Source organism: Thermobia domestica, chromosome 13, assembly GCF_964235325.1.
Source record: "Thermobia domestica chromosome 13, izTheDome1.hap1.1, whole genome shotgun sequence".
NCBI classification, from domain to species: domain Eukaryota; kingdom Metazoa; phylum Arthropoda; class Insecta; order Zygentoma; family Lepismatidae; genus Thermobia; species Thermobia domestica.
Window position 1 is genome coordinate 188,813,450 of NC_137466.1, and position 24,859 is coordinate 188,838,308.

The 24,859-nt window shown below is 31.3% G+C and overlaps 1 protein-coding gene across 25 annotated transcripts in view; it reads right to left on the bottom strand.

The window, feature by feature from the left end:
* Nucleotides 1-24,859, bottom strand: part of LOC145668871 (coiled-coil domain-containing protein AGAP005037-like) — a 1,021,830-nt gene that overhangs the window by 294,382 nt on the left and 702,589 nt on the right. For all 25 annotated transcript variants that reach the window (XM_081737111.1, XM_081737106.1, XM_081737121.1 and 22 more), the window contains one exon: nucleotides 463-661. In XM_081737111.1, the coding sequence (XP_081593237.1) occupies nucleotides 463-661 (199 nt within the window). The remainder of the gene's footprint in view (nucleotides 1-462; nucleotides 662-24,859) is intronic.

Here is a 24,859-nt window from a genome sequence, read left to right on the forward strand (position 1 = left end):
AACTCATAATTCGTCCATGTTCACATTGTCCACACTCTGGCTACGTAAAGAGCCAAGACTCACAATTACCCCTAGTTTTTCAACGATTCGTTTTTAGACTAAGGATGTTTTCTTATTTTTTTTTTCTCGTTTTTTCTTATACTTCCTAACTTTTTCTTTGCGCGGACATTGTGCCTCAGGGCACGTGTCCAGTGTGTCCGCTTATAAAAGTGGGCTTGGAGCTTCTATATTACAGGAGAGATCAACACTCAAATATGACACACAGTTTCATCATGACAAAAAATAGTGTAACATATAAAACATATGTAGATACTTATTTTAAATATAACAACGTAAGTTATACCTTACCTAACAATAAATAAAAACATGAAAATGTTAAAAGAAATAAAAAACTTAAAATGAGAGTGAAACAATCACACACACTCACTACACACATACATGGTTCTCCAGAATGCAACTTACCTTAAATCTTCTAACTCATAAAACATATCCTTCGAGCTATCGTGAATATAAATTTTGACCACTGGCGAATCCAGGTACTCCATTGTGAGCTGTTTTGGAAAGGACCGCACAAAAAGTGCCTTCACAGTGTCGATGGAGGTGATTTCGTTGGGAAGTAAGGCTCGCTTGGTTTCATTGCGGTATTGTAAAAACACTAATCCTGTAACAGGGGAAGAGAAAAATAGAGGAAAATACATTAAACAGGACAATCATACACCAACTCTTACTGAAAGAGTAATTTAATTGTAATTAAATCCATAAAAACAATATATATGTTTATCTGCAACTGTGGCTAAAATAAAATAGATTTTTAACTTAATGCTGCTCACTTTAGCTTTGGAATAAACTTAAAGAGAAAATCTGATCAAAGCAATCAGTTACTATTACTAATCAGGAATCAGTTATTGTGTACAGTTTTGGCAATATATATCGTTGCCTTTCCCAGACATATTGCCCTCATCATTACATTTCTCACACTTATTGCCTTCATCGTTACCTTTCTCAGACTTATTGCCCTCATCATTGCCTTTCTCAGACATATTGCCCTCTACATTGCCTTTCTCAGACATATTGCCCTCATCATTGCCTTTCTCAGACATATTGCTTTTATCATTGCCTTTTTCAGACATATTGCCCTCATCATTGCCTTTCTCAGATATATTGCCCTCATCATTGCCTTTTTCAGACATATTACCCTCATCTTTGTCTTTCTCAGACTACGGCCGACTCGATATGTTCGCTCGCTGGGAAAACATTGATTCGACCGTGCTCAGACATATTGTCCTCATTAGATATATTGCCGAAACTGTATCACAGATTAGTGATACTAAGTGTTTGCTTTGCTCATAACTTTAAATGTCTGATTTGTAAATAAATGCAAATGTTTTTTTTTTTTTTTTTCCTGGTAAATATCTCCTTTAAATGTAATATCCCCTTAGCGGTTCATACTATTACGTGTGTCATAAAATCAGAGCGATTATCAGAAGCAACGTTCGCATCTGAAGAAGACTGTCATTTTATGATTATTTAGCTGTCTAAACACTTAATGACATTTGACTGGACTTTTTTCTAGTATCTAAACGAATCTGAATCAATGCACAAATTTCTGAGCCAATCTGAATCAAACATTGATCTCAAAATAAAAGAAAGAAAAGGAAATTTTGTTGACTCTTTAAAAACTGTCGGGAAATTTAAAGATAACTGATTTGTAAGAATAACTTCATTTGCTTCGTTCAAATTTCTTTCGAAATACGTGTTTACGAGTTTGAGTTTTGAATACAATGCACTGTTTCTGAATAGAAGCTTACAACAACAAGGGTTGAATATGTTTGAGTATTCTGATATTAATTATCATTATTGCTGGTTATGTAGACTAAATCCCATTACTTATTTTAAGTATTTCCACAATTGCTTCACCGGGAGTGTCAAATCCATGACTATGTATACGGAAAACAAGCGAGTTAATCATTCAACTATGAATAACATTATACATGAGTACTGCTGAGATGATGCCGGAAAAATTGAGTTGAAAAGAAGCGTCTTCGTCCACTGAGACAGAAACAGCGGTTTCCAATTACGGTAACACTGATCTAGGTTACGTTATTCTTTATTCAAAATAGCAAGTTTAAATATGAATATGATGTTCGTCAGTAAACTGGAGACTACGTGATCGATCAGTTCCGCCAGGCATTACGGTTAGAAGCACTGTGTATTTTATATTGCTGTATATCAAGCGTACAGTAAGAAGTTGGGTTGCAGCTGAAGCGTAAATTTACCCGCCTCTTCGCAAGTTATATTCATCTGTTTAGAAAGATCGATTAATTATACCTAGGTTTCTGGATACGCTAAGAGTATTTGACCTAAGTTCTCCATAGCGCGCAATGCAAGAAGACCATATCTATATAGATCCATGATATTTGTAGAGTTATCCCTAGTTTTTCTTTCACTCTCTTTTCTGAGGAGTGTTCTTCGCTAAATGGTTTCTTTCTTGTAACCATAGAGTATTAATAACGCTGTCTGCTACCAGAGAAGAGGGATAAATCAGATGGAAAGCAAGAATTGTAATAGTTCGAATAATGGTCACAGCCTAAGTCTCAGTAACAACATCTTAAGACGATTAACCTAACTGTTAAAAATCTTAATTTTAGCCTAACCAAACGTACTTGCTCATCGTAGGCAAGAATTGTAGTAGTTCGAATAATGGTCACAGCCTAATTCTCAGTATAACGACATCTTAAGAATATTAACCTAACTGTTAAAAATCATAATTTCAGCCTAACCAAACGTACTTGCTCATCGCAGGCAAGAATTGTAGTAGTTTGGATAATGGTCACAGGCTAATTCTCACAGTCAGTAACGACATCTTAAGACGATTAACCTAATTGTTAAAAACTATAATTTCAGCCTAACCAAACGTACTTGCTCATCATAGGCAACATTTGTTCTCCAAGATTTATTATACGATTTGACTCAGTCAATTAAAAAAATATAAATAAATAAATAAATAATAATCACATTTTATATCGATTATGACTGATCAAGTCTTGCAACATGTATGACCCTGATTCTATGAAAAAGAACTCAGCTGACGACGAATAGTAAGAGATTCCCGTATGTGAGGCAGATCAAGAGGAATGCAACGAAGCAAATAATCATATTAAAAAAAAAAAAAAAAAGTTTCACAACTACTTTCGAAAACTGGAAGAAAGTGTTAGATTAAAGCTGTAGCTATCCAAGAGGAGGGCTTTAAATAAAGCGAAAACCGAACTGATCTATGAACAATGAGTCTAGTATAAAGTCAAACATACACCTGACACATTTCGTGAAAGATAACATTAATTTGTTTCACATTTAGTTGAAAATATGACTAAATTATTTATTTATTGTTTTGCCGTGACCACAAACGTGTGATCTGACGTTTTCAAGATTTTGTGAGTTCTAGATACAATCAGGAAAGTTGAAAATGTCAAAATAGATGTCTTTTTCGTTATTAAATTTACATTGATTACGCAAATTTAATTTAAACCGCCAGAAAATACACAAACCTACTTTTATGTTCTACTGCTAATAGATTTGGAATGAAACAATTTAAGGAAAAATGAAACAGAAAAGAAATTTTCGATTTATGTCCTGTGGGGTAAATGAGACGAATAATGAATGCAAGTTACTTAAGTTACAAGAAACAATGGAATGGAAAACTCACAGGAAACAGGTGAATTCCAAAGATATGGTGTGAGCCACTTCCAGCTCATATGGTCTTCAATCGAACTTGAGGACCGAAGAAGAGCTACATATTGCTTATCTAAGTTATCCAGAGCTAATAACCTCCTTAAAACTACCAAAAGTCCAACGGAATAGATGCACTCATTCCGACATAAATTAGAACCTCAATAAGATTGTATGACTGTTTTGTAATAGTGACTTTCCAATTCAGTTAGTTTGAGAACACAAGGCATTTTAAGGATAGGTAGTAAATATTTTGGCAGGTAATTTATACACTATTCTAGGTTTCTTTTTCTTTAAAACATACAAGCATGTATCCAATTTATCGTAGATTCACACGTATTAGGAAAGAAAATAGGGGATAAAATGCTATTATGAAAAGTATTGCAAAAGGATAACTGGCTTACTATGTGCATCTAAGTAACTGGTTCAGACCAGTTGTGTCTAAGTAACTGGTACAGATATATCGTTCACACACAGTTCGATTAAAATATATAGAATCTTTGGAGATACTTCTCCAATAGACATTTTGCATTACTTACTCACAGAGAAATAATATTAAATGACATTTAACTGATTGAGAAGAAATTGTATTTTGAGGGACACGAGAAAAAGATTTCAATTTAAAAATATGCCCAACCCTTTATTATCACTTCGCAAAGAATTATGGCCATTCAGATGGCGCACAGTTAATGCAATGGCATCAGTCCTAGCTTTCAAGATTGAAACTAGCTCTCTCTGAATTCAAGAATTCCCCAATTTTCTGCTGGATTAACATTGAAAAATCGTGTACTCCCACCAGGAATCGAATCCAAATATAATACTAACCATCTGGCTACAAGGAGCATATCACAGACAATATAACGAAGGAAAATTATAAGTGGTAGACAATATGGATAGATAATTCCTAGATGAAGGTCATGGGGAATCGCAGAGCATGGAAACTTTCCAGTTTACAATAGGTGACATTTCAACAAACTCGAAAATATTTATGATGATGATAGCAATGGTTATAGTGAGATATCTGTGGGCTTTCTTTCTATTTTATATCACTCAAGTCAATGAATGAAATTAATGTTAAGTCACTCTTCCATTCGCCAGTAGGTTTCTTGATTAGTGTTGGCAACAGGGAGCTACAAGCAGGTTTTAGGGCGCAGATTGCAGCCATGAATATTTTCGAGGGGATGTGGGCATATATATATATATATATATATATATATATATATACAGGGGCGGATCCAGGATATGATCAAGGGAAGGGCTAAACCATATTTTGCCGTTTTATCCGGTGTAAAGCAGGATTGAAGCCCATTTTATCCAGTGTATATCTGAGCTTCAAGGGGGGGGGGCTATAGCCCCTATAGCCCTCCCCTTGGATCCGCCACTGTATATATATATATATATATATATTCACTGAAAATGGCACAATCGAAAATTAATTATATCATAATGATGTTTTTAAAAACGTTATATGGAATAAAATTGAGTTTACAAAGCAAGTTATCTTGGTTTCCTCACAATGAAATCCAGTTTCCTACACTGCTTTTCGGGGTAGGGTGGATGGTAAATTTGGAAGAATTGTGCCCAAGCACTTGAGAATAAGTGGGTGGGGGGGGGAGGCGGATGGACATCGCTGGATGGCAAAATGAAGCTTTTCTACAGTAGCGTTATCTCTTATTACAAGTAACTCTCTAGTCGCTTTACAATATGATCAGCGCTAGAAATTATTTATTCATATCAGGAATCGAACTAGATACTATGGAAAGAACCCATCTTTCTTTAAGATAGACCTACCTCTCATACATAATATATTTTCAGTCTCTATTTCTAACATATCTTTCTCTGTACCTATCATGAATTTAACCACATGTTTATACATGAAAATAAACAATAGTATCAAATACCAAACTTTGTACACAGTGCCATCAAATGAAAAAGTCCATTTGTAAATATCCCGACGTACGTGTTATGTGAGACAGTTACTTCGTGTGCTGTACATCCTATTCCTTTCGAAAGGGATTGTGTTTTTTCACTTTCTTTTTCCCCTTTTTTGTTAAATGAACAACAAAAAGTAGTTTCATGATAAAGCTATCAGACAACTTTTTCTGGTTATCAACTTATCTATCCGCTTCCTGATTTGTGGTGTTTCTCCAGAGAATACTTTATCGCAATCCACTTGTACAGTATTTTCAGGAAAGAAAGAAAAAAAAAGTACAGCGAAATTAGCAACAAAAGCAGTACTTCAAGATCAGAACTGGAGTTTGCTGATTGTAGCATTTACTATGAAAAAAAAAAAAAAAAATCCCAGAATATCTAGTATAACCAGCATGAAATTTCAACATTAAATTGGAATACAAGGCACGAATTTACATTAAAGTAGCAATATATCATGAAGAAGGAATTGTGTGACAATTAGGAAATATATATTACGAAATGTGTGACAAAAATTTTAGTCTGTTTTGTTTTTTCTCCCGTTTCCTGTTTCTGTTCTTGCATGTGTGTTATTTTGTCGTATTATTGCATTTTAGATGATCTCTTAGACCTTTCTAAAGCGCTTATCTAGGTTTCAAAGAGTAAATCTTCTTTTGTCCCACATATACATATAACAAGGAGAAACGTGATATTTATGCTATCCTTTTTCGTCCTTTCCTGTCCAGGGGTAGTTGAGATGACACTTGTAAACTTTACCTTCATATTTCACAAATTATGTATGCGGCAGTTAATTTTGGTCGTTGAGCTCTATACATATCTCAGTGGTTAAAACACAAGAAACACGTTGAGGTAGGTAAGCTTTACTTGTCTTATGTGCGCTGTGCTGACATCTATGCAACAAACTACAAAATTCGCATTAACATGGACGGGTAAAGCTCAAGTGCTTTTATTCAAAAGCATAAGCTACAGGCAAATACTAAGGGAAATTTTCATTCATGTTAAACAACCTTATGCACTTCCACGCCTTTAGGTATAAAATAAAAGTTGAACAGAAGTACTTTTATATACTTGTTCGAATAGAAAAATTTTGAATGCTAATTTGGATACTTGTGAAACCTTTAATAATAAAGAAGTATGAAGGTCAAATTGACTACAGATTATATATTTTAAAGAATTATTAATTTGATTCTCTCTCTCTGATTCTTTAACAACAATAAATCCCGACAAGTATGATATTAATACATATATACAGGATGTTTCAAAACAACACCGGCAACGTTTGGGAGGTAATTCCTGAGACCAAGATACGATAAATAATAATAATAAAAAAAAGAGTATAGACCAACCAGGGTGCACAAATGCTTCCTTTCGAAGTTATAGGCTGCCGAAGACATGAAAAAACGAACTTAAAAAGTCCATAGCTCCAAAACTATGGGACCTATGGTAGTCGGTTCAAGACTTTACTTAGGAAACAGTCAAGTCTTCCTATCCAAAAATACATGTTTCAAAATCCGAAGGTACTTACGAAGCAATTTTTATAGAGGGAGTTTGTCTACGGGCATATAATTTGAAGTACTCTCCAAGTACTTCTATAAAAATTGTTGCTGAAGTAGCACAGTATTCTGAAACTTGGATATTTGGATAGGGTGCATACTAGTTCCTAAGTGAAGTCTTGACCCGACTGCGGTAGGTCCCATAGTTTTGGAAAGTTCATTTTTTCATGCTTTTAGCAGCCTATATCTCCGAAAGGAAGCATTTGTGCAACAAGGTTGGTCCATATTTTTTGTCTTATCTTGGTGTCAGGAATCACTTCCCAAACATTGTCGGTGTTGTTTTGAAACACCCTGTATATAAGAGTGTGTTAAGGTTCAATACTACGAAAACACGAATTAAAGAGATTTGTGAGAAATAGTTTAGAACCATATATCTAACTCTACAGGAAGTAACCACCGTTCATGACCGCGACAGTTTCAGCTTATAATTCTCATATTACGAACTCCGTTTATAATCCTCTAGTGATACTTAGGTTAGTGCGCCACTTAACTTGTAACTGGGGCCGCGGTGGGTCAGTGGTAGAGTGTTCACCTCTGGTGCAGGGGGTCCCTGGTTCGATCCCAGCTCGCACCAAGTGGACTTTGTGGTAGACAAACACCATGTGCGTGAGATTTATCGGGATTCTCCCGTTTCCTCCCACTTTATTCATTCGACCGTTGCATTTATTTTTCATCAACACCGTCTCCTTTAGCCTAGCCGGCATAACTGTTGGACGTAAAACTGAAATATTTCATTTTTAAACTAGTAACTGAAAGCATATTCAGGAGCATCCATCCGCAAAGTTATAATTGATGTGCTTAAGTGTCATTTCAGATTTTGCTTTGGGGATTGGGGGGAGGGGATAGATGTCGATAGATTTTCAGGTTTTTCATTGGTAACTTATTATCTTATGGATTAAAATGCATACAAATATCAAACTCAGGGCCAGCAATTGCTCTTGTCCCCCTGGAACCCCAAATGACGCCCCCTGGGTGTGCTATGCAAGATATCGATTACATTTGTACGGTACATCATGAGTGTTAAGATAATATAAATAGTTAAACTTTCCTCATATGATATTCACGCTTCTATGTGCTGTATAAGATACCACTAAAATTTGCAACTCATTATCATATCTAGATTATCAAAATCAGATCTTACGTTATGTGGTTATACAGACATCTAATTAAATAATATTTAAAGTACTGAGGCTTGTAAATTACATGATTTATGGGGTACATATCAAGCTGGCAGCTTCAGCGATATTTATGGCGCCATTCAGGATTAAAGTCTTATAATATGTAACATTTTAATGGAAAGGACTAGTTAGAAGAGAAAGCAACAATAAAAATATAAACATAGAAACATCCACAGACGAGATACTTGTTTGTGAAGAAACCGAAGAAGTAGAAACACACCTGTACAAAAGAATATGACAAGAAGAAATGCAGCCATGCTCAAGAAACATATATCAACAGGACAAACAAATAAAGTTACTAAGAAAGCAGCTGAAGACAGCAGAAATTTTCATGTACCTGGATTTCAGAAGCGACGATGGTAGGTCGAATAAAAGAAGTTACTAGACTACAGTACGGAGAAAGATTTTACTGAAGTATGAAAACACACCTGATATGAAATCAAAACACGACTAGGAACGTTAAAATACTACTACACAGCACACCATGTGTCTTCTAGTGCCCCGTTTAGGATTTACCTCATAAACTAATATTTAATTTATAACTGATATTTAGAATTCTATTTTAGACCTGGGGAGTATTGTTATCACCAATGCATACTTCAGAATTTATATCTATTTTGGAGATTAATAGAGGGCATAAAACCACATATATTATAGATCTTCCAAAAATGAATATATATTTGGAATTTTCAAGCGCTCCTAAAGTATTTTCAATAAAATTCAAATTAAATAACTTGTACTTGATTGGTTGGTTATTCCAAGCTGGTGCTGTGCTTGATTTATTACTATAGTGTTTCATACTCATTAAGTATAGGTAGTAATTTTGAGATGTGTGTGTAGTATGGAAAATCTCCTTGTAAGTTTATACATACCATGTACTGATTATTTCTTTATTTGAAGAATGTATAGATGCGAATAATTATGTGCGTTTATTCCGTGTTAACGATTAAGGATATTAGCGGCCGATGACACCAGAGAGCCTCACCAATTTACCAAAAAATGAGTTGATCCTTATAAGTACAATATATATTGTATATGTATTAATATTTTTTTTTAAAAAAATATAGAATATATGGTTCTTCACGAGGCACTTTACATATCACTCGCTCTTGTGACTTCAGTGATTATGGAGCCATTCACACTTATCGCTCAAGTGCATTCATTCATCTCCAACTCGCATTATTTGTATTTCATACCTCATCAAGATATTGTAAAAATCGCTTGAATAATATCGGTAACAGAATGAAAACGGACCTGGAGACTCACTCAATGGTGTTACTGGCTTTGAGATGAATTTTTCAACACCAAGAAATATTATACAAACTCTAAATATTTTGAAATTACGGAGGAAATTGAGAGTGATTTTCTTTTTTTCTTTTCTTTTCTTTTTCTTTTTTTTTTTTTAAGTCAAGAAGGTATGAAAGGAAGAGTAAAATTCATGAAGGTTTCTTTAACATTTATTATGTATAAGCTAACCTGTTTTCTCTTGTACTCTATGTTATTTTCTTTCATTTTGAGAAGGGCAGCTTTTATTTTTTTACGAAAAAAATCTCTAAAAAGCTGTCCATCTGAAAGAATGTTAAGTTTTAAGTTCTAGTACGTACAGACATGCCAAATCTTAAAAAGATAAGAGAGCGAGATAGAAAACGGAGGCATCAAGTTGCTTGCGAAAGGAGTGAAGTTTTAAAATTTATATGGATGGAAAGTGGGATCAGCAGAGCTTTCTTTCTTTCTCTCTCTCTCTCTCTCTCTCTCTCTCTGGGACACACACATTTTTTCCCCTATTTCCTCCATTCCTTTATCCTTTCATAGCATCATAGCTCCTAGCTTCCTTTAAGCATCACTCATAAAATATTTTTCTCTATTGACTTTCGAATGCGCTCTCATTTCCTATAATCTCTCTCGATAATGATCCAGCAGAGCCCCATCTCCCTTTCTGCACCACTTTCCTCTATTGATTTCCAATTCTTTCAATCTGGTACTAATCTTTTCTTCCCCCAACCCTTCACTATCCCTTTTTCCTCTTCGTAGTTCTTATCACTTGCGCGAAGTACGATTTTTCCAGCTCACTGTCCTCTCCAATATGTTAGTTCTATATCCTCCTATCTGCTTTCCTTACCAAGATGCTAGTAATCTCACAACGTATTAATACCATCAAGAAAACTTCTTAATTCATTTCATCGATTTTTTTTTTCCTGTTATAGGTAGGAATTTCCAACAATATGAAAGTTACAGTAACGAGAAAAAAGAAATCGAAGTTTATTTTAAGAATGTCTGTTCAAATGTCATAAATCCAATGATCTATCTTTACTGTTTCTGTTACCGATATGTTTAGGTAAGTATGACATTAGTTTCTTTATCTAAAGCCAACATAACTTATATTTTATATTAGTTTACATTGAGGATATTTATAGTCTACATTAATTTAAGATTGGTTTACTAAGTTTACTTTATACAATACTAGCAGAATACCCGTTCTTCGCACGGGGAGAATAGTGTCATTTTATACAGAAAAGGCTGAATTTGGATTTAAACGGCATCGGAAATGTTACTGTTTGTCTCAGCGACTCCGAAAACTATGGATTCGATACTAATATCGACCACTGTTTCTATATCTCCCCCTCTTACCCCTCCCCTACGCGGCACTGTCAAAGTGAAATGATTTTAAAAATTCCAAGCCCGAATCTCATTCATCTTGAAAATTTGATCGAGATCGGTCGGATAGTTCAAAAGTTATTAAGTCACAAAGGTAGTCACTTTTATTTTTATGTATTATATCCCCTCACCTTCCCGTCAAGATGAAATCAAGTTGTACCGGCAAGATGAAATGATAAAAACCATCCCAGCCTCGAACCTCATCTATGCTGAAAATTTGATCGAGGTCGGTCAAGTAGTTCAAGAAGTGCGAAGTCACAAAAATAGTGACTTTCATTCATATATATATATAAATAGATATTGCTGTCAGCAGTGTAACTGGCAAAACCACGATATGTAATTGGCCATTAAATAAAGTATCTCCCAAATTTCCTTGATGTGATAAAGAAAAAACCTAGAAACTTATACTAGAATTAATTTTAACCACTTGACTTGACTATTATGCTCTGGCATATTGAACGCTTAGTATATTGCTGTATCTAGATTTCATTTCTGTGCTGATCCAGAATCTACAGGTCTAAGATGAGTTGGTTTGAGTGTTAAATTCAACTACCAACTTGATGAATTAATCTGCCACATACTCATTTTGTAACGATAATTTTGCACAGGCACGAGTTCACACTTTGCATCAAAGCTTATAAATTACGAAATTGAAGTTTTACGAAACTGAAGTTTTCTTTTGCTTTTAACTAGTTTCTACTTTCTGTTATACTAAACAAGTTTCCCAATACTCTCCAAACGCACTTTACATGTTCCACTGATGAGTGAAGAATGAAACAATTGATCTTAACCATTTTCTCAATTTACCTGAAATAACTTAGGAAAAGAATTTTAGCTTTGGAAGACACTTATCGAAGAGAACTTCAATAACCTTACTTTTAAATTCACGATAAGCAACCAACAGATCATGAACATTTTTACCACAACACACAGTCAACGATTTAAACAACAGTTCCGTTTTGTTGATGTCTACATCTTTATGAAGTGAAACAGTTTATGGATCAAAAAAAGTCGCTGAGCTTTTTCGTAAATGCAACGTTTTTTTAAGTTAAATAATATTGGAAATACGCTTTTCAATTATTACTAACAATAATTAACAAAAATTCCCTTTTTCGTTTTCATTCGTATTTATCGCAAGTAATGCCAATTTCGCAAAAATTCGTGATAATATAAACGTGATTTCAGGCTCTGAAACGAAACGTTTGAAGTTTCCTGAAATATATACGCATTATTATTAACGTTTCGCACATATCATATTAACGAAGAAGTTCCGTCTCTATTTATCGGATGAACCACAAGTAATCAAATCAATTAGAAATCACATACGATATCTTTTGCCTATTGATATTAAAATGTGTATGACCCATGGTGAACTGAAAAGCGCAGAAAGCTGAATTTATATTGAATTTCTCTCACACATATATAACAGAGCTTTGTCACAATTTACAACTTCCACTAATAGTTCATATTTCAATTAAAAATAGAAAAAAAAAGATCAAATAAAAAAAAACAGTAGAAAAAGTTTCTCGATGATAAGAGGACAGACGTACGATTTTTCTCTCTTGAAAGAAAGAACGAAATAAAGTACTCGCTAGCAACTGTGTAAATGCCTCAATTTATGGTTTGTTAGTAGTGGTAATATCCTGAAAATAAAGTCGTAATACAAAGAGACTGTATATTTTAACCAAGACGGAATTAAAAAAAAAAAAAAAAAAAAGTCTCGCTAAACTTAACCTGCAGTACAAGGCGAAAATTAAAAGAGCCCTGTAATATTTCACCTTGATTAAATTGCAAAGAGGGGCAGCCGAAAATAAAACGATGAAATGGTTCCATTCTTCTCTCTTTTGTCTCCCGTTTCTTTATTACAGGGAAAAAGAACATTTCTCATGAAATGTGACATGACGTGATAGCTGCAACTGAATAATGCTTCTAGACATTCAACAAGGTTTTAGAATCCCTTAACTTGGCCTGCCTCCACATTTTCTCCATTATTTCTAAAATGTAACTTTAATTAACTTGAAAATTCTAGATCAAAAATATCTTTACAGAACGTTTTATCCTTTTTTTCTATTGTCACTTTTTTGCGCTAAAATTATGCTAATAACGACCCTAAATTTAATTTATTATTACAATTATTATTCTTATTGTATATAAATTTACAAATAAATTATAACAATATTATTATTAGATTTGATTTTTTAACTCTCAAAAGTGATTCCTTATGCTTTCAGTAATACTTTTAGGGATCTTCCCTACCTAATTCGCAAAAGTTCTCTGCTTAATGAAGAATTTGTCTATAGTTCTATTTCTGCAGTGGTAGACGTGTCTTAGTTCTAGACTTGTTAAACTTAGACATGTTCTAAGTTTACAACAACGCAAAACACATGGTTGTAATTAATTAATACATGCTTTACGGTGGGAATACGTGACAAACGCGCCCATGCCATTCACGATCTTTCAGGAATTGTCTAATTTCTCCCATTGCGCTGCTTCTACATCCTCAACTAAAACAATAGGTCAGCTACTTCATTATTCACAATGCAGTTTGCTTCTCCTCTTGGAAAAGTTTAGTACTATTGTAAAATACGCATATATGATCGACCATATTATACATGAAAATAATTGGATAGGATTGAAATTAAGTTTGGTCGAGACAAGGATTCCAGATAAAATTTTAGTCAAAGTTGTATTTAATCCACCAAATAGTACTCACTCTTTCAATTGCGTGTGCAAATTATTGTGTCATTAATTTAATCTTGCAGCACTTTCCTCATAAGTTCATTAAGATTGTTTGTTGAATCTTACTTCATATTCTCACACTTTTCAAAAATACTGCGAATAATAATAATAATAATAATAATAATAATAATAATAATAATAATAATAATAATAATAATAATAATAATAATAATAATAATTGTGAGTTTTTAGTACTTAAGAAAACGATTTGATCTAAATCATTGTTTCTAAAACGTTCCTTATTCTTGAGCACTATTTTGGAAATACGAATGATTTTTTTTTTTTAATGGCGTACACATTTGGTTCAAAGGCACTCAAAAATGTGGAAGTTTCTAAAAAACACTATTTACTTCAAGTTATAGTATTTTGTGTTTATGTTGTAAAACTCCTGAATATTATAATTTATTTTTCATAGACTTTTGGAAGATCTGAAAATAAGTGTAACAACTTAATATTATCATACGTGACGGGCTAACATGGTCACATATCCCCAAGGCCCAGAAATCTAAATCCTATTATACATAAGATTTTAAAATGAAAAAAATAACTTCTAAAACAAAGTACAAAAGGTTACACTAGAAGTCAGATATTAGCATAAAATATTCTTAAAAAATGGACGTTTTGCATTCATAGAAAATAATTATGTTGAATTAAACAATAAGGTGAATATAAATATATTTCCATATTGCCTATTCCTCATAAATTATTGAAACGTAAACTAAAGTAAACACAACATATGTCTATTTTTGAAAAAAAAAAAAAAGAAGAAAAGAAAAGAAAAGAAAAGAAAAGGAGATGGTGGTAGATTCCTTAAGAGCCTGACAAAAATAGCACAAAATTTACAATTTTTCTTTTGCTTGTTTTTCATAACTGAATCGAGATAATAAAATGCAACTTAACAATCACAGATAATGTTATTCTACAACAGAAAATATGAATCTGAAGAATTTTCAGTGTTGCCATCCGTAGAAAAATTACAGTGTTGCCAGAATAGCATCTCCCCCAAAATCTAAGTTAAGGTAGCGACTAGAGAAACGAACTCAACTGCATTTGATTACGCATCATGTTGTCTTTGTACCCTGTGAATTACTTTTTAAATAACATTAATGTTTAATTATAATCAATGTATGTTAAAATTATGTTTTTTTACGAACTACATACAACTATTATCTGAAAAGTAGTTCACATGATTCGAAGACAACATGATACGTAATCAAATGTAGTTGAGTTCGTTCCTCTAGTCGCTGCCTTAAATTTGATTTTCGGAGAAATGTCATTCTGGCAACACTGTGATTTCTACGGATGGCAACACTGAAAATTCTTCAAGTTCATTTTTTTGTTGTAGAATAATATTATCTATGACTGTGGTAAGTTGTATTTAATTATCTCCTTTCACTTATGAAAAACAAGCAAAAGAAAGATGGTAAATTTTGTATCATTTTTAGCATGTTAGGCTCTTAAAAGCTAAAGATAATTTGTCAAGTTCTCGTTATTTAAATAATAAATGTAGGTTAAAAAAAATAATATACCTATAGTATTAGCATTATTTTTAAAAGTATGAAATATTTCGTGGATACAGTTCTGAACTCATTAACTAACATTGGGTTCCTTTCCCATATAAAAGACATTTTGTAATAATTAACACTTCTGATTAGAGAATATACATTTATTTATTAAAACTAAAATACAGTGTAATTGTTTCGACAACTTTATTTTATCTTCATCAGATACAAAAAATTGTTACACTGTCTTTTAGTTCCAATAAACAAGTCTACTCTAGTCAGAAGTGTTAATTATTGATTAGTGAGTTTCAGAGTCGTGATGGATAGAGTTAGACATTTTGTGTTTACCATCTTTGTATTTCAATAATTTACAACAAAGACAAAAGACGGAAGAAATTATGTCACCTTGGATTCTGAATAAATATTACAAAACTAGTATTCCATAGTGTATAATAGTTGTTGAAAGAAGAAGGAAAGCTATATGCGAATTGCATGCAAACTTGATTCATATCCTACTCATAAAATGCCTGCACTAAAAACTATTCTAATCAAGCATTCTGAATTCACGAATGATTGACAGAGAAAAAAATATAGAAATATTCTGATTCCAAAGATCTTAAGTTCTTTCTCAACTATGAAATAAGTAAAATATACTTTTCAGTTCAATAACCAGATATTTCATGATATAACAAGCATATATAAACTATAAAATAATAATAAAAAAAAAAACTCTAAAAACACCATATAATAGAAACTAAAGTTAATATTCCACTTGTTTTAACAGATACAGATATAATTTGAAATATTAAACTTCACTTTCAAATTCATAGGAAGAAAGCAATATAAATAACACTTCTCTTGTTGTAAGGCTTGAATAAAGAAAAATGTATTGTCTACTGTATACGATGAACATTTACTATTCGCATTCCAACCTAACATCATATTTCATCTAGCTACTATACATCTCTTTCTCTACTTTCCAATCAAAACCAACTGTTCCAAAAAAAGATATTCCAAAATGTGCTGCAAAGGCTATAATACTATGCAGTGAGAAAGTCTTATGTTCTCATGAAAGACTTAGGAATTTTAAATATGACCAGATATAAAGACACAATACTGTTATCAGACTACAGTTGCTATGATGACAAAATAGTTGCTTTAATGTTATGCTAAGATTCAACGTATTATATAGATATTATGTCGTGTTAAACGTTAACGATCAGCATTACAGCAAACAAAATATTATTATTATTATTATTTTAAAGTACCTTATTATATTTTATTGTTTCAATGAAGTTTTTATTATTTATATTTACAGAATGTTTCAAAACAACACCGACAACGTTTGGGAGGTGATTCCTGACACCAAGATAAGACCAAAAAGTATAGATCAATCTCGGTGCACAAATATTTCCTTTCGGAGTTACAGCCTGCCGAAAACATGAAAAAATGAATTTTAAAGAGCCATACCTTCAAAACTATGGGACCTACTGTAGTCGGGTCAAGACCACTTTGGAACTAATATGTGCCCTATTCAAAAATCTATGTTTCAGAATCCTAAGCCACTCACTCAACAATTTTTATAGAGGAAGTTTGGTTACGAACATATCATTTGAAGTACTCACCAACTCCCCTTACAAAAATTGTTGCGGAAGTACTGCAGGATTCTGAAACGGATATTTTGATAGGGCACATACTAGTTCCTAAGTGAAGTCTTGACCCGACTATGGTAGGTCCCATAGTATTGGAGCTATGGACCTTTGAAGTTTATTTTTTATGTTTTCGGTAGCACATAACTCCGAAAGGAAGCATTTGTGCACCCAGGTTGGTCTATACTTTTTGCCTTATCTTGGTGTCAGGAATCATCTCTCAAACGTTGTCGGTTTTGTTTTGAAACAACCTGTACATTGAGTGAAGTTCCTTAAATTTTTAATATGTTAACTTCATTCTTTATACAAGTTAGTCACAAGCACCAAAGATTATCTTCAACAAATAAAATTCTCTCTTCTGTTAACTGAAAATAATAACTTTTAGAAGTACAAATAGTAGAAACATATCCAAACTACACTGCTATGATGCGACGATTAAAATTACTAACAGCTGTTTAAAGAATATTTTTTTTTTTTAATTATTATTAGAACATATCTAGGATAATTGCAAGTTACGTTTATTGATAATATTCTTTTTTTTTTTAAATAATAATCTTAAACACTAAACATGATGTGCTTGCACATCACGACGGTTATAGGTCGCTTTACTGATTATCTCAATAATGTTACGTTTAGATTATACTCGTTAAAATAATGCGTATAAAATAAAATATCAATGGTGACTTGTATATAAGAATTTAATACTATTGATGTGAAAAATTTAAACCTAGTAAGCATTTTAAACACACGACGAAACTTGATTATTAACACCTGACAATAAAAAGTAGTAGTAGTAGTAGTAGTAGTAGAACACACTTGGCGCGGAAAATCCTGGTTCGATTTCCGTTGTGAGCTAATGCGCTTCAGCTCTCATGCGTCCATGTCTCTTATAGGTACTGAACAGGAAGCTCAAAAGCCAAATCAACCAACCAAAAAAAAGTAGGAGACTTAATTTTTCCCTTTGAAATACATTATATTTCGTCATTTTTTTCGCTTTCTACGTGAACAATTAATTTTGTAAATATTTTAATTCTATTTTAATTGGCCGGTAATAAATCCCGTAAATAAATAAATACAGAAAGCACAATGTACGTAGTTTCTAAAATTTATAATATATGCACACATGTTAAGTGTGTAATGTATGCACTTTCTATATTTATAGATCAAATCACACAGTGAAATAATACACAGCAGCGATTCTCTGCTAATAATCAATTTTCAAAATTAACAAATTTTAAGAGAGCCAAGATAGTTACTTATTAGGGATGTAATTTATTTTAAAACAACCGAATTGATATTAGGTATTTTGCTTGTTAACAAAATAAAAACAATAAATTAGTATTTTCCAATTTATGATAGGTTAGGTAAAATTATTTAAAACAGAATTTTCGATTAAAATTTCTTAATCAAAAAATCGTTAGTATGTCTTCTTGTTATAGCTCATATTAAATTCAAGATACAATATTACTTTATATATTTATTAAAGATCGCAGATGTCCTTTTTCAAGATTAAATCGTAAGATGAAAAAAAAAAATAAGAAAAGAATAAAAGCAGTTTCACAAGACGATTCAACAGTTCTCTAACCACGAATCGGGGTAAAAATAACACGTAACACACACACACACACACACGTATATATATATATATATATACACTAGTATAAACATGGATAATGTGTAATTACTGCTAAAAGTGCAACTCTTCTAAAAATCGAGACTACTTACACTTATCTGGTCATATTCATTTTTTTTTTGTTAAAACAAAGCAACTACGACACACTTGCTACTAGCCACTACCGGGGGTTTCTGTAAAAAGAGCTATCTATTGCAGTATCACTACATTGCTGGAGCCGAGAAAAAAAGTATTGTACTTTTAGAATTACCAAAATTGCCTAAACAGAATGAAAATCCATAAATTATTCTTATAATAGTAGTGAAAGAGGATATTATTATTATTATTATTATTATTATTATTATTATTAAGAACGTTCTTAAATATACTGTGTGCCTTACTGGTTCTCTTGAGAGTTTGACGTACTAAAAATAATACAAAATTTACCATTTTTCTTTTGCTCATTATTCATAAGTACCGTAATAGGATGTAATGAAATGCAACTTACCACAATCATAGATAACGTTATTCTACAACGGAAAATATGAACCTGAAGAATTTTCAGTGTTGCCATCCATAACAATTACACTGTTGCCAGAATAATATTTCCACCAAAATATAAGTTAAGGGAGCGACTAGAGGAACGAACACAACTGCATTTGATTACGTATCATGTTGTTTTGGTATCCTGTGAACTACTTTTTAAATAACATTATTATTTAGTTTTAATAACTGAATATTAAAACTAGTTTTTATTACAAACTAAATACAAACATTATTTAAAAAGTAGTTCCTTTATGCGCTGCTTTAACTTAGATTTTCGGGGAAATGTTATTCTGGCAACACTGTAATTTCTATGGATTCTTCAGGTTCACATTTTCTGTTTTCATTGTTTTCTGTTGTATTATCTATGATTGTGGTAAGTTGTATTTCATTATCTCCTTTCACTTATGAAAAACAAGCAAAAGAAAAATATACCGGTGAATATATTGTATTATTTTTAGTATGTCAGGCTCCTAAGAAAGTAACTATGAATATGAAAAGTGTACACATGTTGTTACGTTTCAAATGATGAACATTTAAAATTTTCAAAGCATTTATTTGCTTTTCAAACAAACTTGTATTCGCAAAGACTTATCGTAATTTTACTCAATGTGTACCGTTATTTTTCTATATACAATTAATTACTTGAAAAATAGAATTATATACTTTTATTTATTGTTATTAATTATTAACGAAGCTAATAGAAATATTACTAAGCTTAATGGAAGTCTATTACTGGTAAGTACACTATATACTCAATTTAATAATAATAAACAAATAATAAATAGTTTGTACAGAAGTTTTTTTTTTTTAAAAAAAGAATTAACAATTATTCTTAAATTTTATGCATACTATCACGGAGTTCCGGGCTAGCAGCAACTAGACATATCAGTAAATAATGAACAAACTCCATGGCCCTGGATAATTAGAGTAACAAATAAAACACAGTTCTGACCAGAGCAGAATGAAATATATTAAAAACTATACTTACAATGTGTTACAGTTTCAAGGACCTAACGTCCTCTTCATCTGACACAAACACTCTGTCAGATGTTTGTGTCTGATGAAGAGGACGTTAGATCCTTGAAACTGTAACACATTGTAAGTATAGTTTTTAATATATTTCATTCTGCTCTGGTCAGAACTGTGTTTTATTTATCAGTAAATATTATTCCGAACACTAATTTTCAATTTATCATGAAGTTTGGGAATATACAGTAGTTATACACAAAATATCTTCAATTTGAAAGATTTTAAATGGTTAATATAGTATTTTCTCCCGAAAGTATATATTCCGTACAGTTTTTTTTTATTATTATCTATCATTCAAATAAACGTTTTGATATGATTAAAGCTTAGTGTTACTTTTTGTTAATATTGTTGAGTTTTACAATGGATGATTTAAAATTATTTTTGAATTAATTTTCAACTGTTAGTTTCTTTATTTTATACGAATATCAAATTATAAAGAGATATTTAAAAATATTTTTCAGGAAGATTTCTCTTGAATATAATTTCCCTTCATTATGTTGTCATGAATATTTTAAATAACTGTGTAATGTTTATAATTATATAGTGTTAATAAAGAAATATAAATTGAGTATCAACATATTGCCATACGCTGTGATTTTAAACATCGTAAGTTAAACAAAGGTAACTATTACATATCATATAAATAGATGTATATTACATTGTCTGACTTATAAAAATAATACAAAATTTATCACTTTCCTTTGGTTTGGTCTTCATAAGTGAACGGAGATAATTAAATGCAACTTACCACAATCATAGGTACAGCAGAAAATATGAACCTGAAAAATTTTCATTGTTGCTATCCATATATCTCAACTGCATTTCATTACGTATCACGTTGTGTTGGAATCCTGTGAACTATTTTTTAAATAATAGTTGTATTTAGTTTGTAATAAACAAAATACTTTTTATATTCAAATTAAAATTAAATAATAATGTTTGTTTCTCGTTAGTGAGTTCGTTCCCCTAGTGGTTGTCTTAACTTAGATTTTGGGGAAAATGTTATTCTGGCAACACTGTAATTTCTATGGATGGCAACACTGAACATTCTTCAGATTCATATTTTCTGTTGTAGAATAACGTTATCTATGATTGTGATAAGTTGTACTTCATTATCTCCTATCACATATGAAAAACAAGCCCAAGAAAAATGGTAAATTTTCGATTATTTTTAGTATATCAGGCTCTTAAATTCGCATTACTTCATTGCATGACACATTGGTGCGAAAAAAAAAGAGAGTTCAAAGAGATGAATTAAAAATTGAACTTCTGCCATGGTCAGATGTGGATTACTGCTAATTACTTTGAAACATGACTTATGCTGGTACAGACGTAACTCGTAATGCATTTAAGATGTAGTAATGTTATCAGCAAAAGTGCAAAAATACTGTAAAGATTACTCAAAAAACATTCACTATCTAAAAACAAAATAATATTCATATTTTAAACTAGCATATATTACCCGCTTCGCTGGGTTGAAATGAAAATTTAAATGCACAACTCCATATCTCATGTGTTTAATACCCGTGAAATATGCTTGCAGTAAATGTTAACATTATATCGCCTGTCATTTATGTTAACCCGCCGAGTGACACGGTCATGCGGGTTGCATATAAATACGTTTATTTTTACCTATGATGAACTAACAAAGGATTTGTACGTTATGGACACTTGAATGGTCAATTATCTCAAGACACTGGTAATTAAAAATTAAAGTGATATGATAAAAACAATCTAGGGTCCAAATCCTAATAACCCCCCAAAAATGAAAGAAATTGGTTCAGCCGTATTAGCGTGATGAGGGAACAAAGGATTTGTACGTTCTCTTTTATATATATAGATAATTCATGATAGTACACGTACAGAAATTACTGGAAGTTAATATTTATTTCATTCAGAATTTCTATAATCACTAATATAGTCTAGTTTTTATCTGTTTTGTTAGTTTTATATCATCAGAAGTACTGCAAAAGGAAAGCCAGTGGTATGCAGTCGAATTTAAAAATTCAAAAAGACACCTAAAATAAATAAAATCGCTACATCTCAACATAGGTGGTAAAACAATTTCAAATGGGGATAAATGGATGTTGGAATTATTGTAGATTTACCTCAATTTTTCTTTCTAAATTCAACTGTCCTAAATTAATTTTTCTTGTAAAACATTTCTGAAAATGTTTGCTGAGCTGAACAAAACAAAATGGATATATATATATATATATATATATATATATATATATATATATATCAGAAAATTATAGGAAACCTGGAGTTAAATAATGCATTTAAAATGTCTCAGTTCTTTGAATAAAAGGTAAAAGATAGGTATGCACTTTTGCTGATAATTGGAAACGAAAATACAAAATAAAACGAAGATTCCACAAGTTATGCAAACCATAAAATTCCTGAAGTAACACGGAAGTTGAAGTGTAAAATATCATTATATGTGTTGTGATTAAATATTATTATAAATGATATTGCATTTTCGATCAAATTTATTTATATTTTAATCATACAAATTTTAAATTTAATTTAATGTCTATATTTTTTAAATATAAACAAGTTTCTAAAGGAGCACATTAACAATATATTGCTATTTGATAAACGTTATTTAATTTAATTTTAAGAATATTTCAAATCAAAATATGTACTTCATTTCCAAAGTATGTAATTTTTATTTTTCAGGAGTTATAGTTATTCAGTTTTATTTTTCCTTAAGACAACTACTCAAATGCAGAATGAATTCAGAACATATACTTTTAACAAAATTGTAATTGTGTTGTTATGTGCAACAAATACTTACTACCACAAAATTAGTCCCAGCACTTCACTTCTTAACATTGTTTTAAGAGAAGAAAATCTGCCAGATATTAGATAATAGATTCAACACAATTATGAATCATTTTTCTGAGAACATAATGTTTTTATTTTATTGTTTAAAAAAATATCCAAAGTACGGTAAACCGCCAACATGAAATGCTGAGTCTACAGGAATTATTAAATTCAATTAATTTTTTTAGTTGTTCTATGAAATTTACTTTAATCATCAAAAGAGAAAAAAAAAACTCTTAAACAAAACCCCTCAAGTTGGCGACCTTTAGTATTAGTAGTTTTTTTTTTTTTTTTTTTGAGTACTTAATAAAATATAATTATATTTGTTTGTATTTAAGAATACTGCTGTGCAAAGTACTACGTGTAAATGTGCAGTATTTTACTGTGTATTAAATATGTGTAATAAGCTAATAATAAGTGTGATTATGGTGATACATTAAGCACAACTTTACACATATGTGATTTCTAAATGCAGAACTTACTTTTAAGTTGCAGTTATTAGAATAAAAAAAATCAAAATTATATATTCGATTTCAATTTTCTACCGACGAATAGCTATTTATAAATTAGCAATTGAGATTTTGTATGTTTGTTTATTAACTGAACTACATTATTATAAAAATGAATGTCAATAAAGTTACGTAATTCCTTAAATTAAGATAAAGTATATATATTTAACACTACACTAGAGATAACTGGAATCTTACGGAAATAATAACATTACATTAGCAGTTAAAATACTAAAAACCCTTATTGGTATTTTTAAGATACGATATTGGAAAACCATTTATTATTTACAAATTTCGTAAGAGTTTCTATTAGAAAAGATGTAAAAGCAGAATAAAGGTAAATGTATATCGGAAAACTCTCGCTACGTTTTATTATATCCTTCAACATTAAAAATGGTAATCTAGATGAAAGATACACTTGCCTGTGATATTTTTTCATAAAAAATATAAATGCATACCATGTTTTAACCTTTCAGCTTATTGTTTTATTATTATTATTATTAAACCATACAGAAGAATAATATCTCATTTCTATAATCGAATTAAAAGGTTTAGTTAGCCCTAATTCACTACTATAAGGTGAAAGAAATCAATTCGGTACAGTCCATGTTGCTACAGTTACTTGTGAAAGAACAGTGAATACCACAAAAATAATAGCCGTAATACAGTTATGAGCTGTAGAGATCATACTGAAACTTGCATTATGTACCTAAATTGGGGTATTAAGGTGTTGAACATTCCCCGAAAGACTTCAAAAAATACAGTTCCTACAATAAAATTCTTTGAGAACACGATTATTTCAGTTTTCTTCAAATAAGTTTTTTTTTTTTGTATGGGTGTGAGGAAAGTAATTATTATTCACATTAAAAATGAATCTAATACAAAAAGCACGACTTCCTTCCATTAAATATCAAGTTACCATATCTTTGATATAGTCAATTAATACAGTCAATATTTCAACCTGTCTTTCATTTTGATGTAGAAATTGAAAGAAAGAACAAATTCCAACAAACTAAATCAATTATGTGCCGTAAAGGATAATTCGAGTGTTTGGAAATGAAATTATGGTTATTCATAACTTAAAATTGAATTATGCATATATGAACATGAACATTTATATCGTATAATAACATTAGAAATTACAGTATATAAGTTCATTAAATTCTGTAATTATAGCGTAGAACTTAACATTTTTTGAGATACATTAATAACTAGCAGCGTTCACCCCGCTTCGCTGGGGTCACCCCGGAACGCAATAAACTTTGTTACTTAGATAATTTTTACTTTTTCGCTTTCAAGTGATATGATAAAAACCATAGAAGATTGCAGTAAATGTTAACATTATATCGCCTGTCATTTATGTTAACCCGCCGAGTGACACGGTCATGTGGGTTGCATATAAA